The following is a 19,965-nucleotide window of genomic DNA, read 5'->3' as shown; positions in this document are numbered from 1 at the left end:
AGAAATAATAGATGCCCTTGATTATAACTTATAGATGACTTCTTCATGTCTATTATCTTTTCATTTATACTTACAAAAAAATGAAGCTTTTTAATTTAAGTCTTTCTCCCATAACCCATTGTAAGATACCACTCTTTTTATTTACCTTCTCAGGACTTAAAATCTCCAAATCAGAGAGATGAAATTGCAGGAGCCCGAGCTTCATTGAAGGAGAACTCTCCCCTCTTGCATTCAATTTGTTCAGCTTGTTTGGAGCATTCTGATGTTGCTTCCCTCAAAGCAAGCAAGGACACAGTTTGTGAAGAAATTCAGAATGCTCTCAATGTAATTTCAAATGCTTCACAAGGGATCCAGAATATGACAACCCCACCAGAACCTCAGGCAGCAACCCTGGGAAGTGCCCTTGATGAGCTGGAGGTAAGTCAGGAGAAAGATAAAGTGTGATCTGATGTCCTAATACAGTAATAATAATAATAAAACAGAAGAAGATCCACATGTTGGCGTTTAGAGCATGAGAAAATAAAAAATCCAGATTAGTCTCTATCACCTTCTTGAGTCTTCCAAAGAATTGATTAACAGGAAAGTACTCTGTTAGTAAACTTCTGACTCCTGTACATCTCTGCCAAGGAATCCAATGAATTTGAAGTGGGATTGTTAATTAGATCGAAATGATGACTTTGTTTTATGTAGATCTACTTATGAAGCATAAGATTTATTCACTCCACAAATACTTATTGGCATTACTGTTCTATGTGCTTGGGACATATCTGATCACTTCCCTTGACAAATTTTTACATTTTAGCAGGTGATTATAGGCAAAAAATAAAACCAATAAACACTGTAGAGAACAAAATTGTATAGTATGTTACATTGAGAAGGTGAGATAATGCCAAAGCCTTGAAAGAGTTCAGGAATCGGGCAGATGAAGATCTAGAGCAAAGGCTTGAAGGTATGTGCCCTGTGTTTAAGTGACAACATAAAAACCAGGGTGTCTAGGTGAAGACAGCAAAGTGATGAGTAGTAGGAGCTAAGGTTAGAGAACCAACCATTTAGGAGTGTGTATGCCTTTAAGGACTTTGGCTTTTACTCCAAGTTAAATGGGAATACACTGAAAGGTTTTAAGCAAAGGCGTGACATGCTGCGACTCGTGTCTTAAAAGGACTATGATGGTTGCATAAGGAACATAGACTGAAGGAGAACAATGAGAGGAACTGAAAACCCAGGCTGGAGGCTATTGTAGTAACCCAGGTTCCATTTATACACTTTACATGAACCACCTCATGTTTCAGTTTAGACTAGAGTGGTGTTGGTGGACATCAGTGCTAAGTTTTGTAAATAGAGTCAACTGAATTTTGATAGAATGGATGTGGGACATGAATGAAAGGAAGGAGTCATGGCTAGTGTTGTAGGCTGGGTCCTCCAGAATCACACACAGAATGGAGTTTGGAAAACAAGGTGTTACATTTGGGAAGGAAAGAGGGAAGGAGCAGGACTGGATAGAGGAAGAAGTCTGCCTGACAGCTAGACCCGCAAAGCCTAGGCCGATCAGCAGGGAGCTCTGGTGAGAGCATTGCCCTCCAGAGTGTACCTTGTCAGGCAGAAATGGCCAGGCCTGTATGTCTCTTTCAGTCACTGGAGGCAGGTTACTCTACCCTGGGAAGGGTATGACCTTTAGGGGCCTGAAACACTCTATATACACACTGAATATGTATTACTTTTGCACCATGATAAAGCTGGAAAAAATTATAAGTTGAACCATTGTTAAATCAAGTCAGGGACCATCCGTAGTCTGTATCTGGGGAGTGCCGAGTGTGATACATTGAAATTTGTTTGAGTAGATAGATAGGATCATACAGGTTGAGCATCCCTTATCTGAAATGCTTGGGACCAGAAGTGGTTTGGATTTTGGAATTTTTTGGATTTTGGAATATTTGCATATACCCAATGAATTATCTTGGGAATGGGATTGATGTGTAAACATGAAATTCATTTATATTTCATATATACCCTATACACATAGCCTGAAGGTAATTTTATACAACATTTTAAATAATTTTGTGCATGAAATGATGCTTTGACTGCATTTTAACTGCAACCTGTCACATGAAGTTAGATGCTGAATTTTTCCCTAGTGCCATCACATTGGCATTCAGAAAGTTTTAGATTTTGGAGCATTTTGGATTTCAGATTTTTAGATTAGCAATGCTCAACCTGTATAGCACATTTTTCACAGTACTAAAATACAATTGTGTCAGAGAATGCTCCCGTAAGAGCTCCAGTTTATCTCAGACAATGCATTCTGTATTTTAGGATTATAGAAGAAGACATTTCCAAATTGTTCCTCCTTCTGAGACCTCTTCTCTTTTCTCATTTTAGTTGAAAGTGACTGCCACAGGCACAAAATGGCAGTGGTTGGAGAGGAGGAGAAAGTGTGCGTGTTGTGTGTGTAACTTCGATGGGAGTGGGCATAGGCAGGGCAATAGAGTGTTCTCTTAAGAAAGGCAGACTCATTTGTTCTTCATGAGGCGGGAAGGGGTCCAAAAGATATTTCTCTAAGATCCTAATGAGGATTCTAAACTGTCTGAACAACCTTTGAAATTTAATTCTAGTCAAAGGTACAGATGCACAAACTAGTAAAAAATGCCTAAGTTTTCTATATTTTTTATATCCAAGTTACAAATAGCTGCTGCGGCTGACTGAACTAGATAAAGCAGAATTTATTGAGCATTTAGCCTTTTTTAATGATTTGGTAAATTAAATGGTTGCACTTTTCATTATTTACAGGAAGCTGTATTGGTAAAGGATCCAAAATAACCTTTGCTCTATTTTGCTCCTGCAAATATAATACTATGAAGTAAATTGATGCAGTAAATACTCTGTTGGGAGTAAGTCTCATTAAATGTTTATAGTGTGGAATGTATCAGAGTGCTTACTCAACAACCATGCTGAAGCTTTTGTTAAATTTTTCATTCTGGCCCTTGGCTGGGTGTGAGTATGAAACCTGAAATTTATGAGTGGAGAAAATAGAAGTTGAATTGGAACACTATACTGGCTAAATCAACTGATTTATTGGAAAGGCCAGTGTGAATTATAGGGGTTTTCTTCTGTATTTGTGGCTGAATGAGAGCTGAGAAGTGCTGAATTGTAGATTAAGAGAATTTTGAAAATGTTATGAAGCAAGAAACTTCACCGATAAAAATTGCTTTGAAAATTCCAAGTCCATTAAGACATATTGTCTCCTGTGAGGAGGGAAAAAGCAGCTGTTGTCATTGTGGTACACAAGAACTAATCTGAATTCCCATGCAATAAAGATGATAACAAATGATATGTATGTATATTTTCTTATTTTTAGAGAGCTGTCATATTCACTTTTTTTAACTTTTTTACATATTCATGTATCATCATTCATACAGTCATTGTTTACTGTTATATCTCCAGCACCTAGAATAATGCCCTAAATGTAGTAAGTGCTAGGTAAATATGAATGAATGCATGAATGAATGAATGCAATAATACGGCATGCCATTTTGTGATTTTGCAGTGAAAAGCATTTTTTCCTTACCCTTATTTTTTTCTCCTTCCTCCGACTGAAAGTGGATGTATTTGGGGGTATATGGCTCTACTTTAACTTTTAACCAGGCCATGAATTTATAGTAATGGAAACTACCAGAAGCACGTGTAAGTGATACACTGCTCAGAATCCTTTCTGTGGTAAGGCAGCACAAAGAGAAAAAACTTTATATATATTCTCTTCTCTCAGCAGCTGTCCAGCCTTAGTCAGAGTTCCCTGTTACTTCCAAGATACTCTGTCTTTTACTAAGGGTAATAATTCTGGGGAAGATACTCCTCATGTTCTTACATTTTCACCTGTTAGGAGAAAACAGGATCTCTGTTAGTCAGATTAGCATTTAGAAGCTAAAGAAGAAATAGATATCACTGTTATCTAGAAGCACATTAATATGATTTTAAAAAATGGTTTGGTTTCTAGATATATAGTGAACTATAAGAACTAAAAGAGATGAAGAAAATATTTTTATATACATAAATAATCTGATAACTGAATTATGGAAATTATTTGAGGCTGATACAAAAAGCACAAAATCCAAACTAGTGAGCCAACACCAGCATTATGCTGGGGGATGGGGTAGCTGCTTTTCAATTATGGCCTGGAGCTTGAATCTTGAAAGACTGTGAACTGAAGACAGAAGATAAATTCTGTATCCTGCCAACTGGAAAGTCCCGTAAGATACATTTGCATGTTACTGGGAATCTTTAAAATTTGACCACCTTGTTGGAGAAATGAAAATAACACTAACCCGAATAGCAGATGTTGGGAGAACTTTTGACTAGCATAACCTTGGCTCTGGGAAGCTCAGAAAAAAGGAACAGAATCCATGTTGGAATTTTCTAGCCATAGGCCTGTCCTTATCTGGACTTTGGGTCAGCATTCATATTATCTGTGTAGCCTCTAAAACCCTGTCCAAAAATCTAATTTAAAATTGCCTTATCCTGGCAATACCTCCAGAGATCTGCCAGAAGGAAACTCAGATTCTTTCTGCACTTTATACACAGCTTTCAAAAAATTCTCATACAGTTCCAAGGAAGATGGTTTTCACAAGACACACAAATAAGCCATCTTGAGTAACTTCATAGAATGAACAAACTACAGAATCAGGTCTGCAAACACTGTAGATATTGAAATTATAAGGTACTGAAAAAAGTTAGTATTTTAATATACATTATTCCCTAATGAATATGTTGAAGAAACAAAAGACTGTCAAAATTGACCAGGCAGAGCTATCTAAAATGGAAAATATAATGATGAAAAATTCAACGGTTAGGCAAAACAGGTGATTAGGTTAGAGAATTGGTGATCTGAAAGATATTTGAAGAGGTTACTTTGAGTTTCCCACAGAAAGACACAGAAGTTAAAGGTATTTTTTGAAAAGCGGTTAAGATATATGCCATGACAAGTTCTAAAATATTCTAATATACAATTCAGAAGAGAGAGAAGTATAAAACAGATAATGAGAATTTCCTAGAACTGATGGAAGTCACCATTCTCTATAGCTAAGAAGACCAGTAAATCCCAAGCAAGGTGTCTTTAAAGAAACCTATATTTACACGTATCATAGTGAAACTGAAGAATGCCAAAGACCAAAAGAATATTTTTAAAAGAAAATAGGAAAAAAAAGAGTTACCTTTGAATGATGACTGATTACCTGTGAATGATAGCCGAGTTCTTAAACATGAATGTTACAAGATAGTAAATCATTCTCAGAGAAAATAACTGTTAACCTTGAGTTCAGTACATGATACAGCTGTTTTTCAAGAAAAAAGATAAATATATTTTTACCCAGTCCCAAACATGAATAGTTTATTGTCAACAACTTTTCACTGAAGAAATTGTTAAAGAAAAATAAAAAAATTATCCTATCTTAAGGGTGCAAATGCAAGAATTTGTAAGCAGAGGAAATGGTAAACATAAGGATTTATTACTGCTTACATATTACTTTTTATAAATTATTAATAACTATGTATACTTTGTATAATTAAAATTGTAGAATGATTGTGTCTGGAAACACAGTGTATAATTAGGATGGATAGAATCATAGTTAAATGTTCTAGGGTCTATATATATTTTTGGGGGAAGGATAAAAATATTGACTTATATTAGGCATTTATCTTAATAAGCATGTTAAAATGTCTAGAGTAACTACTAAAAATGTGTAGTCATAGACTGTATAATTGCCAAATATGGAAAAGGAGAAATGCAATGAGAAAATAAGAAACTCAGTTTGTCCAAAAGAAGAAAAAAATGGAGGAAAAAACACTGTGGAAAAAGAAGGATGTACACACAGTAGAAAATATAATAAAATAAATCCAAATAATCTTGGAATCATAATAAATGTAAAAAGGAAACCTAAACTCTCCAAAGACAAAAGACTGACAGCTTAGAATATAAAACAAAATCTAGCTATATGCTGTTTATAAAAAGCACATCTAACACTTAAGAATCAAGATAGTTTGAAAGTCAAAGGATAAAACGATATCCAACAAATTCTAACTGAAGAAAGCTGGTATAGCTATATCAATACTAGTAAAAATGCTAATGACAGTTACTATCTACTGATAGGATAAATTCACCAGGAGGTTGTAACACATTCTTCTCAAGGACACATGGAAAATTAACAAAAATTGACAGCATACTGAGTCATGATTTTCAAAGCACTAGTATTATACAGGCCACCTAGAAATGTATTTAGGTAAATAAGTGAAATTTCCCTACTATTTGGAATCTTTTTTGAAAACCATATCTGTATAACTACTGGGTCATGAATAAATTATAATTGAAAGTAAAAAATACTTATAACTGAGAAATAATGATAATGTATAATAACAACAAAACTTGAGCGATATAGCTAAAGGGAGTACATAGAAGGAAATTTCTCACCTATACATGCTTGTATTAGGAAAGAAGAAAGCTGGATGTTAAGGAGCTAAGTTTCCACTTGGAGTTTGAAACAGACAATATAAAAAACCCAGAAGGAAAAAATTAATAAAGATAAGAATAGAAATTAATTAAATCACAAAGATACAGTAGAGAAGATCAACAAAGCCAAAAGTGTATTATTTGTAAAGACCAATAAAATTGACAAACTGCTGGTGAGATAAATTAAGAATACTGAAAGCAGACAAAAAACAGCATGTAAGAGTGAAAGTCAGAAGAGTCATAACTACAGGGTTATGACTAAATACTAAATATTATAAATACTAAAACACTAAAAAAAATTATAAACAAATTTATACTGATAAAAATGAAAATTTGGATGAAATGGAAAAATTCCTAAGAAAATATAAATTAACAAAATTGACTCAAGTATAGACAATCTGAATGAAATAATTAAATAGAATTAGTAGTTAACAGTTTTTACTGAAAGCAAATAGGAGGCTCAGATAGTTTGATAGAATACTATAAACCCTTCCAGGAATATGTAAATGTATTTCTACAGCAGTGTCCTGAGAATAGCAAACAAACAAACAAACAAACAAAATAGCTCTCCAATCCATTATATGAAATTGGTGAAGCAAGTGTGAAACGATGCTACACAGGTCAGATAAGTAAGGAAATTCACATGCCAATCTAATTTATGAAATTAGATGCAAAAATTCCAAACAAAATGTGAATAAACTGTTTAGCACTAGATAAAAAAGTCATTATGACAAAGTTGAATTTATTCCAGGAATGTAATGTTAGTTCAACATTAGAACATTTACTGATGGTATTCACCTCATTAACAAGTTAAAAGAGAAAAACTATATAATAATCTCAGTAGATACAGAAAACATTTGAAAAATTCAATATAATTTATTTAAAACTTCTAGAAAGCTAGGAACAGAAGTGAGTTTTCTTGATAAAGGGTTTCTGTAAAATTCTACAGTAAACTTCATAGTTAAATTTGAGTAATTAAAAACACTCCCTTTAAACTTAGACATGAGGCCATAATGAATAAAAATGAGTAAATTATAGTAATACATATCAATATGAATGATACCAAAACAAAAAGCTCTACCATAAAAGAGCAAGCCATATAAGAATTCATACAGCATTTTTACTTTTATATAAAGGCTCACACAAGCAAAGCTAAACAACACATTTCTAGTGTTACAGACATGTCTGGTAAGATATAAAGAGAAGGAAGAGAATGATTTATGCAAAATTGAGGAGTGGAGGAGTGGGGAGAAAGAGGTCGCATACACACATCAGGAGCTTTAAAGCTACTGAGCATATTGTTTTTCAGAAGCTGGGTTGGTAGATGGATGTGTGTTGTATTATTATTCTTTATTCATACATTCTCTTATGTTTGAGGTAGTTAATAATGAAATTGAATAAAGTGTGTTAAAATGGGTGGTAAATCTGAGAATAAGTGCTACAACAATGTACTGTTTATATTTAACAAATATTTATTAAATCTATTTTCTGTGTAATTAATGTCTGTGTGAACCCTTGTGCTAGGTACTGGCTTAATACAAATATCAGGTACTAGCATCTTACATTTGTACTATTTAGGGTGTTTATCTGCACATTTTTTTAATAGTATCAAATTGCTTCATAGAGCACATAGGTCAGGAGTTATTGTGTACTTTATAGAGGAGCAAACTACTCTTCTGTGAGGTTGTGTAACTTGTACAAAGTCAAATAAACAGGAATTAGAAGAGTTATAACTTGAACACATATTTCGTGAGCCCTCCCAACAATTACTCTTTCCAAATAATGCTCTTGTGACAAATGATGGAGACTGTTGGAATACAATTAGGTCTTGAATTTAATACATTTATTTGTTTATGCATCTGTCTTTGCTATTGGATGAATTATATGAGTAGAGGAATAATGCCTTATTCATATTTATATTGTCACCACCTAGCAAGGTGCCAGGTACATAGTAATTGCTTTAAACATATTTATTGAAAAAGCAATGAATTGTTGGTATTTCAGAACCTGGTGTGAGATTTTAATGCATCTAATAAATATTTACCCAATAAAAGAAGGACAACTTCTCCTTTATCTTGATGATTAAATAAAACACATGGATAGTAATGAGTATTAGACCTTGTTTGCTCTTGGCTTCTTGGGACTCTTAGACCCCATGATGTACGTGGCATTGTAGATCATGTTCAAGGTTTGCTGTTATATGGACCCGATGTCAAGCTTGGAGAAAACTCTGGTAGCCAGTTATAGTAATGTTTTCTTTTTTCTTCAAAACTTGAAAAAACCAAAATCAATCCAGAGCAAATTTTTAAAAACAAATTCTTATAAAATGTTTGTATCATGAGTCTCATGACCATCAGTTAATCATTAGTATTTATTAGGTACTTGTTCTCTATTTCCACATTGTCATGTGCTTTATGGGAGCTAGAAAAGAAGTAAAAATAAAAAGCCTCCAATCCTAAAAATTGCATATTCAGGAGATAAGAATACCATAAATCAAGCAATAAAAGCTAGCACAACACTTCCTTTAGATCCTCACTCACATGACACAGGTCGGGCTTTCTTGGATGCCGATTCCTTGATGATGTTTAGTTTTAGTGTTAGTTTAGCGTTAACTAGGGACCATACTTGTGAGCACTGCAAAATGAGAAAAGGCATGAAGGAAAAATAAATATGAGAGCTGATGAAGGGATTGTGTAATAGGAGTGGATAATTCACACAGACTACTGATTGAAATTTATAGAGGACCTCAAAATAGAACAGTTTTTATTTTTGTTTATTTTTTATTGAGCCCCCCCATATGCAGTATGGAAAGTTGATTTGATGTATAGAACTTCACACGCAACAGAGAACACATATCTTTCAAATAGCTATGGAAAAATGGATCCAAAATGGATCCACAAAAATGGAGCAAAGGCTGCAAAGAAAACCTCAATAAAAGAGTCACCACAAAAAAGTATGTGAGATGATGGACATGTTAATTAGCTTGATTCAGTCATTCCTCAATGCATACATATATCAAAGCATCAGGTTGTATTCCACAGATGTGTACAAAAAAAGAGGCAATAGACGAATGACATTAGGAACATGTGTCTTCTTTTTTTAGTTTGAATTTTAAAAATCTGAATTTTTATTTTCTTCTCTGTAAAGAATTTTCTTTTTAGCAATTAAGACTACTATTTAATTATTTACTAGATTCTGCTTTTATTTTTATTTTTATTTTGAGATGGAGTCTCACTCTGTCACCTGGGCTGGAGTGCAGTGACACAATCTCAGCTCACTGCAGTCTCCGCCTCCCAGGTTCAAGCAATTCTCCTGCCTCAGCCTCCAGAGTAGCTGGGACTACAGGTGCATGCCATCATGCCTGGCTAATTTTTTGTATTTTTAGTAGAGACAGGGTTTCACCATGTTAGCCAGGATGGTGTTGATCTCCCGACCTTGTGATCCGCCTGCTTTGCCCTCCCAAAGTGCTGGGATTACAGGCGTGAGCCACCATGCCTGGCCTGCTTTTATTTTTATTAGCTTATATTTTCTAATTTCTTAGGATAATTTGCTGATCTTTTAAAATATCTTGAATATATTTATTGAGTTAATTTTTAGTCTCTATTTTTCTGTTTTTCTTACTTGGTTTTTTTCTTTTGTAAACTCATTCATGGTGTCAGTTTTCCTCTGAACACCTATGTTTAATAAGCAGTACTTTTATCTGTATTTTAAAAAATAGGTGTTAGTTTTAACTTAGTTTTTTTTTTGCCTTATACTACTAGAAGTGTGTTTTAAAAATGTTAAAATTGGTTTTTGGTGTTTTAAAATTGTTTTTTGTTTGTTTTTGTCATCCTTTAAAATTAATTTCTAGTTTTACTGAATTTTGGTCAGAAAATATAGGTTTTATTTTGGAAAATGTTTGGAATTTTTTGGGGGGAACACTGAAATTTTTTGTGGCTTAATTCATGTTTTGAAAGTTGTATTTATATATATTTGAAAAAATTGTGTGTTATCTCTTTGGGAGGAAGTTTTAAAAATTCGTAATTGTAATAAATAAATTGTCTTCATTCTTACTCCTGTTTTCTATTTTACCTGTTTGAGAGAGGTTAGTTGAAGTCTTTCACATTACAGCAAAATACCATTTTCTCCTTGTATTTCTAGTGGTATTTTGTTCCATACATTTAAAAACCTATATTAGGCCCGTGCGTGGCTCATGCTTATAATCCCAGCACTTTGTGAGGCCAAGGTGGGTGGATCACCTGAGGTTAGGAGGTCGAGACCAGCCTGGCCAACATGGTGAAACCCCGTCTCTACTAAAAATACAAAAATTAGCTGGACACGGTGGCGTGTGCCTGTAAACCCAGCTACTTGGGAAGCTGAGGCAAGATAATCTCTGGAACTCAGGAGGCGGAGGTTGCAGTGAGCCAAGATCGCTCCACTGCACTCCAGCCTGGTGACAGAGTGAGACTCTGTCTTAACAACAACAACAACGACAACAACAACAACAATAAAAAATAACAATACCCTTATATTATTAGATTTAGAAGTTTTCTTGACTCCTATGACTTCCTGGTGGAAGGTACCTTTTATTATTATAAAATGTTCCTCTTTATTTTAATAGTGTCTACTCTGATTCAATTTGTCTGGTATTAATATTGATATTCTTGGCTTCCTTTTTATTAGCATTTTCTTTGACAATAATTTTATTCATGTCTAGATTAATTAATTTCATAAGGAGTACATGAATTTATTCTTATAAAATAATTATACAATTATGGAAATAAAGAAAAAAGTTAATGTCTCTTTTCACTTCACCTCAATTCAATTCTTATTGCCAGTGATAACTGCAATTAAGGACTTGGTATATGTTTTCCAGACCCTTTTCTAGGCAGAGACACGTTTTCTTTTCTCTTCTAAAACTCTTATTAAGATGAATGTTGGTCTGTCTGGATGAGTCTTGTGGCTTTTAATTTTTGTCTCATACTTTGCATATCCTTTCCATTCTGTGAGAATTTTTGGCTTTCTTTTCTGGTCACTGATTTTGATGTTAGCTATTTTCATTCCGCTCTTTAAGTCTTCAACTGTCTAGTTTTTATTTTTGCAATACCATTTTAAATTTCCAAGAATACCAGTGGTGTTTTCTGTGGCTTTTTTTTTTTTTTGAGACAGAGTCTTGCTCTGTCACCCAGGCTGGAGTGCAGTGGCACGATCTCGGCTCACTGCAACCTCTGCCTCCTGGGTTCAAGCAAGTCTCTGCCTCAGCTTCCCGAGTAGCTGAGATTACAGGCGCCTGCCACCAGGCCCAGCTAATTTTTTTTTGTATGTGTGTTTTTAGTAGAGACGTGGTTTCACCATCTTGGCCAGGCTGGTCTTGGACTCCTGACCTCGTGATCCACCCACCTCAGCCTCCCGAAGTGCTAGGATTACAGGCATGAGCCACCGCGCCCGGCCTGGCTGTTCTTATAGCTATGATAAACATTTAAATCTCTTTTAGAATATTAATTATACTAATTATGTTTCCTTAAGTTCTTCTGTTTGTTGAGTTTGGGGACTCTAATTCTGTTGATGTTTCTCAAATGTTTGGTGATTAACCACTTGCATAAGAATCACTTTGGGTGCTAGTTAAAAGTGAAGATTTCTGTTCCCCAATTTAGACATACTCTGATGATGAGGTCATGAATCATTTTCAAAAACGAGCCTTCCCAGGTGATCCTTAAGCACACTAAATGTTCCAAACCATTAATCTAGATTATACAGTATTATTAGCTGCTGTATATTTTTCAGTTAGACTGAGTATTCGGGTAATCTTGCAGGTTTGTAAGATTGTAAGGTTCTGATTCTAGGAGTGCTAAGTCAAGTCATTATACTGGAGGGAGGGCAACATGGAGATGTAGGTGGCCCTTTAGAACATGGAAAGCAAATAGTTTATCTTCTTGGAGCAGAAGCTTCTTGTCTCTTGTGGTAGACTTGCCTAGTTTTTCTGGTAGCAGAACTCATCCTGAGTTCTGTTACAATTCCCACAGAGGTTCTTAAGCTACAGTTCATGGGGATTCATATGTAGAATTCAGGGTGTCTGTGGACTTGGATGAGAAAAAAAAATAGTTCTTTATTTTATAAAGTTCTATCTGAAATTTATCACTTTAGTTATTAATATTATTAAATACAAACCACAGTGCATATGATACCTAAGACTTTGTCACCTATAGAAATTACAGATATTTTCATACCACATTATGTCATGTATGCTTATCACTATGTCTGAATTATGAGAGTTATTAGGCTCACTGCTAGATCTCATTATTTCATGTTAATATAATGACTAAAAAAATTATATCTGTCAATGGAAATGATTTCCATTTAAAATTGTATCTGTTATTTTTATGCATTACAATTTTTGTTTTGTTTTGTTATGAGATGAACTCTTGCTCTTGTCACCCAGGCTGGAGTGCAATGGTGCGATCTCGGCTCACTGCAACCTCCGCCTCCCGAGTTCCAGTGATTCTCCTGCCTCATCCTCCTGAGTAGCTGGTATTACAGGCGCCTGCCACCACGCCCAGCTAATTTTCGTATTTTTAGTAGAGACGGGGTTTCACCATGTTGGCTTAGCTGGTCTCGAACGCTTGACCTCAAGTAATCCATGTGCCTCAGCCTCCCAAAGTGCTGGGATTACAGGCGTTGAGTTGTTTTGAGAAGGGGTTTTAGTTTTTATGGGATATTGGCTTGATTGTTCTGCCCTTTAATTACTTCGCAGACAATATGTTCAGTAGAGACTGAATTCTAGAGTCCTGATTCTAGATTCTAGAATCTAGATTCTAGAATCAGGTGCAGGCTCTAGAAGCCTGATTCTAGAGTCCTGTTGGAAACTCTTAATTTTTTTTTTGAAGGTCTTTTCTTCCCTAAGTGGAAGTGCTTTTTTTGAGTTTTTGCTAATAGCCTGTTCTTTGTTTTTCTTCCTCCTTCCCTCTTTCCTGCCTTTCCCTTCTTCTTCCACAATTTCCCTCCTTATTCTTTGTTTTCTTAATTGGTTCCTTTCATTTTATTGAGAAGTTAAAACATTTGCACATTTACATATTTAAATGATAGAATAATCTCCAGTGAGTTTTGGGGAAATATAATTTAAAACAATATATCCTGCTAACCCAGGACATCCTTCACAAAGGAAAACAATTTTATAATTGATAAGCATTAAACCAGAATGTGATATATACCACAGGCAATCAGCTAAAGAAATGCAGAGACATAAAGAAATCTCAATGTTTTATATAGCTTAGGAGACACAACCCATTAGATACATGTTCTCAAGATAAATGATAACTATTCCTCAAGTAAGAGGACTTGACAGTACCATTTACATACATAGTTCATCCTAAACTCACCTGGTAATTTGAATAACTGTCTCTGTTCACTAATTGCCTTTATCCAAAGGGACTTTTTATATCTTTTTGACAGAAGACAAGTTTGTAACTTGGAGCCAGGCACCCACCAAAGTTAGGCTCCTGCCTTCCCACAGAAACTGGGAGATAGGGACACTACGTTCTTTGATGATTATATTTAAAAGAGATGGTTTCCAGGTTCTTGAGAAAGACATTCTCCCAAGATTCTTTTCATCCTTGGGTTGAAAAGCTGGCGAGAAGCTTATTTCACTTTTAAGAAGATTTACATACATTTCAAAGGGCAGAGAAAGACTCACCATGACAAGTTTTCTAAAGTAACTGGTAACGTGTCTCTCCCTTTTTTCCCTAGGAAAATTATATTTTGCTTCTTTTAAGATCTGTATTTATCCTTACCTTTTCCTCAGAAACAAGTATTTTAAACCATTTTTTGGTGTTTTAGTCCAGAGATTGTTCTGTATATACAAGTGTGAGTATAACTGAGGGGTAAATTGTTAGCACGGTACCTGTTCTATAAATGTTTGTTGAATCCACACTTCACTCTGTTCTCAAGCCTCCTGTAACCTAGCAAGAAGCAAACAGGGAAGTCTTTATGGAAGGGAAATTGAGCTAGGCCTTGAAGGATGGGAGATTTTGATAGAATGTTTAATGACTTTTCACAGTTATCTAAAAGGGGGTTTACAAAACTCTGATGCCTATAAATATATGAGAGTTTGCAATTTTGATGGGTAAATAAGAACTAAATAAGGTTATTTACTAGTAAGAGGCACCTTATCTGCCAGAAAACCTTCATACAGGAACACACCATTAAGGATGAATAGCAGAACAGAATTAAAGTTGGTCTTACTTGGGACTGAAACCGACTTTGCAAAAAATAAAACATGAGAAAATTATGACATGAAAGAGATCTGATATAACCAACCCCCATCTTGCCTTTAACCTCCAAACTGCCCTTAATTATTCTGTGCCAGGGCCAAGCTAACTTTGGGAGAAATTTAGTTTATAGTTTAAATGTTAATAACCCTTCCCCCAAACTAAACTGCCTTTGTAAAGCTAATAAAAGACCACCAGGTTAGGAAGAGATGAGGATCCTGAATTCTGCTAAGGTGTAGACATAAACAATTACCAGCCATTATTCTGGAGGTCACCAGATTTGCAACTCCCTCAATTACTCCTGCAGATAACATCACTATTATAGAGCGAGCCTAAGATTGGCCTTTTGAGATATCTTTTCAGGTTTTTACATTTCTGAGGACAGTCTACCCCTGCCCATCTGTCGTGTGGCCCCACCCAAACTGACTCCTTGTCCCACCAAACTATCCTTGAAAAACCCTAGCCTCTGAATTTTCAAGATTAATTTGGTAATAACTCCATCTCCCACATGGCATAGCTGACCTTGTGTCTATTAAAATCTTTATTGCAATGCTGTGGTCTTAGTGAATTGGCTTTGTGCAGTGGGCAGGAAGAACCCATTGGGTCGTTTCCGGACTGTCATGTCAGTTTGATTAATCAGTAGATCAACATACTTTGTTTTAGATCTCATAAATTCAGCTTTCTTATTAGTAGCTGTGTTAGTCTGTTCTTGCACTGCTATGAATACCTGAGACTGGGAAATTTATAAAGAAAACAGGTTTAATTGGCTTACAGTTCTGCAGGCTGTACAGGAAGCACGAGAGCTTCTGGGCAGCCTCAGGAAACTTTCAATCATGGTGGAAGGTGAAGGGAAATAGGTATGTCTTACATGGCTGGAGCAGGAGGAAGGGAGAGAGGGGGGAGGTGCCATACACTTTCAAACAAGCAGATCTCATGAAAACTCACTCACTCTACAGTACCAAGGGGAGATGGTGCTAAACCATTCATGAGAACTCTGCCTCCATGATCTAATCACCTCCCGCCAAGCCCCTCCTCCAACATTAGTGGTTACATTTTGACATGAGATTTGGGGTGGGGATGTGCGTATCCAAACCATATCAGTAGGAATCAAGACATTTCATAGTACATATCTGGGAAAAAAATACTTTTAGGTCTAAGAGATTTGCTTTATCACTTCCTTCTAATAAAAGCCCATTTCCTTCTTAGGAAGTTGCATTCCTAAGTTCATATTTTCTTCTTTTAAAGAGAGGGCTAATATCACTCCTTTTCTGTATTACCAGCCATATTCCAGCAGTCACAAGACTTGCAACTCCCTCAATTACTCCTGCAGGTAACATCACTACACCTTTTCTGTAGTAATGAAATGGGAATTTCCAGCCCAAGCTCATTAATACCATATTACAGTATCTGCAACAGGTGAGAAGATAATCTGGCTTGGAAACCAGATTTTGAGGAACCATATTGAATGCCAAGCTAAGAAATTTGGACTTTGTTAATGAGGAATATTTTGTCATGGAAGGGACAATCAAACAGGTATTGTGGAAGATTAATCAGTAACGATGTGTAGATTATTTTGCATGGTTTAATGGAAGCAAGAAAAATCAAGATATTTTTATAATATTTCAGGTAAAGTGTAATAAAAACCCAATGTAAAGGAGTTGGAATGGAAAGGAGAGGTATAGGTATGAAAAAAGAACTGACAGTTGTAGTAACTGGAAGTGGCCCAAGATAGCTTAGATATCCAATGGATCTATGCTTGGAAGAATGGTGACATCATATCTTCAGTAGGAGGGCGTATTAGTCTGTTCTCACACTGTTAATAAAGACATACCTGAGACTGGATAATTTATAGAGGAAAGAGGTTTAGTTGATTCACAATTCCACATGGCTAGGGAGGCCTCACAATCATGGTGGAAGGCGAATGAGGAGCAAAGTTACTTCTTACATGGTGCCAGGCAAGAGAGCGTGTTCAGGGGAACTCCCTTTTATAAAACCATCAGATCTCGTGAGACTTATTCACTACCAGGAGAACAGTATGGGGGAAACTGCCCCCATGATTCATTTATCTTCACTTGGCCCTGTCCTTGACACATGGGGATTATTACAATTCAAGGTGAGATTTGGGTGGGGACACAGTCAAACCATATCAGAGGATAAACTGAATTGGGAGAAGTAAGATAGGAAATGGAACAAGGGAGACAGCCAAAAAGAAAGAGATACAAGCTTCTGAGTATTCAAATACCTTTTTTTGGAGTTAGTTTTAGGAGGTAAATCATTTTAACACAAGTATACATGGTATGTAAACTAAAATAAGCAATTAATTATTTCCATAAGTATTCCTTAAAGAATGTTGGTTAAAATTATTCCAAGTTCAGAAGATTATCTAGCTTTTTTTAAAGCAGATATGTCCAGAGTTCCCTTTTTATATGGCTGTAGGTACCATCATAATAATATAATAAAAATTTGTTTTGGAAGGTCACATTTACTATGTAAAGTGATATTACAGTTTTCTTTTTTTTCTACCACCTGGTGCAAACTTTCTGTCTAGCATGATCAGTCTGTTGGATAAAGCACTTCGTTCAAAATGGAATGATGTTTATTTTAGACATGTTCTCAGAGTAAGGTGAAATCAAGAAAAGAGAAGTAGCCTATGAGAATTATTAATTCTTACATTAAAAATTAGTAAAACATAATTTTTATTAGTTTTTATTAGTTTGGTCTTGCGAATTCCAGCTTTAATTTAGAGGAATCTGTTTTTACTTTTATCAAGAGATGGAGGGTAGTAAGTTGTAGAGTTCCTTGTTTTAAGATACAGTTTGATAAAATATGGTTAGTAGTGTGGATCATAGTATAGTATTTTGCTTTGTAGGGTGTTGATTATGGCTTTATTATGGAGAACATTGTTCAGTGGCCATGCTGTTCCTAGAGTGAGCGCTTATGGCTTTTGTTACTGTCAGGTGTTCACTGCTAAGTTTAAGATTTAGGGTTTTCCAAATCTAACCATGGATCTATAATTTACAGGCTTTATTTTCATACTTTTGTATTTACAGTAAGATTTGGAAAGGCAAGAAGGGTATCGGGCAATTATTTTTTGAAACTGAATTGAACTTTATGTTATGAATAGAACCTCAAAGCTTGTTTTCTGCGACCAATCGAAAAGGAAAAGGAAGTCTTTGTAAATTCTAAAAAGAAATTTTTGATGAAGATACTATTGACTTTGAAGAAAATATTGCCAACATATTAGTTTTTATGATAAGCGTGATTAACATTTAAAAGAAATGGCAAAAATGTCTTATGTTTTCTTTGACAAATCCAGGGCTCTCTTCATGGGTGTGTCTCACAGATGGAAGGATCTCATATTTGGTTTAATTACCTGAGGTTGCTATATTAAAATTCTGAATATATTTTGAACAAGGTACCTTATACTTCCACATTGCACTGAGCCTTCCAAATCACGTAGCTGATCGTGGATGAATCTTTTGGTTTCTTTCAGGTTGACTTGGACTCTGCTTAGTTCCCATCACCTGATAAGAACTCGACTTTAAACATGTGAAATGGAGGATATAATTGCAATTAAAGTAAAGCCTGATAATTTAGGTTGATTATTGACATCTAATCAGTTTGGACTAAATGCAAGTTATATGTTAACAAAAATCTCAGCTTTGTTAGCCACAAATGACCACTTGAAGTTAAATGAATAATTTGGTAGGCAGGATCCAAAAGAGCAAAGTCTAAAAGCCTCAGAGTAAAAGGAAAAAATGGAAAGCACATGTACCCTAACACTTAAAGTATAATAAAAAAAAAAAAAAAAAGAATAGACATAAGGTGCCTGCCAATACTCTGACTCCTCTCCAAGCCTACTATAAGCCAATCAATTGGCATATGTCATGTTCTGCAGATGGAAAAGCAGTATGTGCAAACATGTACTGTACAGATGCATGGATCTGCTATGCAGCTGCTGGAGGTTATATTTGTTAAGCAGCCTGACAATATCCATGAGTTTTGAAAAAGGTAGTTGCATTATAGGAGGTAGACTAATCCTATTTGTTTCACGTGGAAACCATGCTGTCTCTAACAGGCATAGTGGCTTGCTTCTTCAATGCCTAGAATGAGTCTGACAATATTTTTTTCCTCACATTACTATCTTAGTCATGTGAGTGTTGAGTCAGTCTTATGGACAGGGAGGGAGGCCCAATGCAGAGTAGGAACTCCGGTGATGGATGAAGCAATGTAATAAATAGATACAGCCAAACAGATGAGTGACCCAGAGACAGAGAGAGCATCCATTGGGGTCAATTGACCCTTTGATGAAAAAACAGGAGGAAACACATACTGAGACACATCAAACTGAAGATAGTGAGAATAGTCTGTTTTAGTTGATATTTTCTAATACTTAGGAATTTCTAAGTCTTAATATTTCTAACTTAAATATAGGGCTTAAAATATTTGTAACAAGGTATAATGTGTATGGTGTTCACATTACAGTTGTTTTTGTGAAACGGAAAGAAAAGTGCATGCGTGACTGTCTTTTGGGCTTTGGGGAGTTAATGAGGAAAGAGCAGTAGGCTGAGCAGTATTGTCTACCTGATATATGACTTGTGGGCATCTTTGCAGGTCATGGCTTGAGCTTGGGAACGCATTAAAGAATTTTGACTTGATACAGACTCCTATTCCTGGCCTTCCTGGTATGGGTTGATTTGGAGATGGGATCACTTTACCTCATTCAGGCAGGCTACAATTTACCAAGGAGCCTCCTTGCAACCACCCATGTTTAGAGGGATAATTTTTGGTGCTGATGCAGAGGCAGTATCAACCAAGAATCTTGGTTCTATAGGAATTTTATGCCTTCTTTAGGGAGTATTAAACTGCCTTTCTTTATTTTAAAAGTCCCCTTAAATTGAGAAGTTGGATTCTCTTCTCTTTTTATCAATAGTAAGAATTTCTATTTTTTTATTCATGCATTCCTGAGCATATTTTGAAGTTTCTGCATACTTTCCCCCCACCAGATCTTCAAATATGGAATAGCAGGCAAGGTCACAAGTAAGTTAATTTAAAAACCCTTTAAATTTAATCATTTCTCATACAGGGTACAGAAAAAATTCAGCCCATTTCTTCCTATATTAGTTTTCATCAGGACCCAATATATCTCTCCTGTTAGCTATTGTGATATGTGCCCCTGCTTGTCTCTCTAGATAAAGCACTCCTTCTCAGAGATTTTGGCCTTCATAT

General features: G+C 35.4%; 1 protein-coding gene across 5 annotated transcripts in view; it reads left to right on the top strand.

Annotated features, from left to right (window-relative positions):
- CTNNA3 (catenin alpha 3) overlaps nucleotides 1-19,965 on the top strand; it is a 1,760,513-nt gene that overhangs the window by 446,957 nt on the left and 1,293,591 nt on the right. For all 5 annotated transcript variants that reach the window (XM_034930662.2, XM_008955790.3, XM_034930660.3 and 2 more), the window contains one exon: nucleotides 154-417. In XM_034930662.2, coding sequence (XP_034786553.1) covers nucleotides 154-417 — 264 coding nt within the window. The remainder of the gene's footprint in view (nucleotides 1-153; nucleotides 418-19,965) is intronic.

Source organism: Pan paniscus, chromosome 8 (assembly GCF_029289425.2).
Source record: "Pan paniscus chromosome 8, NHGRI_mPanPan1-v2.0_pri, whole genome shotgun sequence".
In the NCBI taxonomy this organism is placed as follows: Eukaryota; Metazoa; Chordata; class Mammalia; order Primates; family Hominidae; genus Pan; species Pan paniscus.
This window is presented reverse-complemented; position numbering and strand designations above follow the sequence as displayed.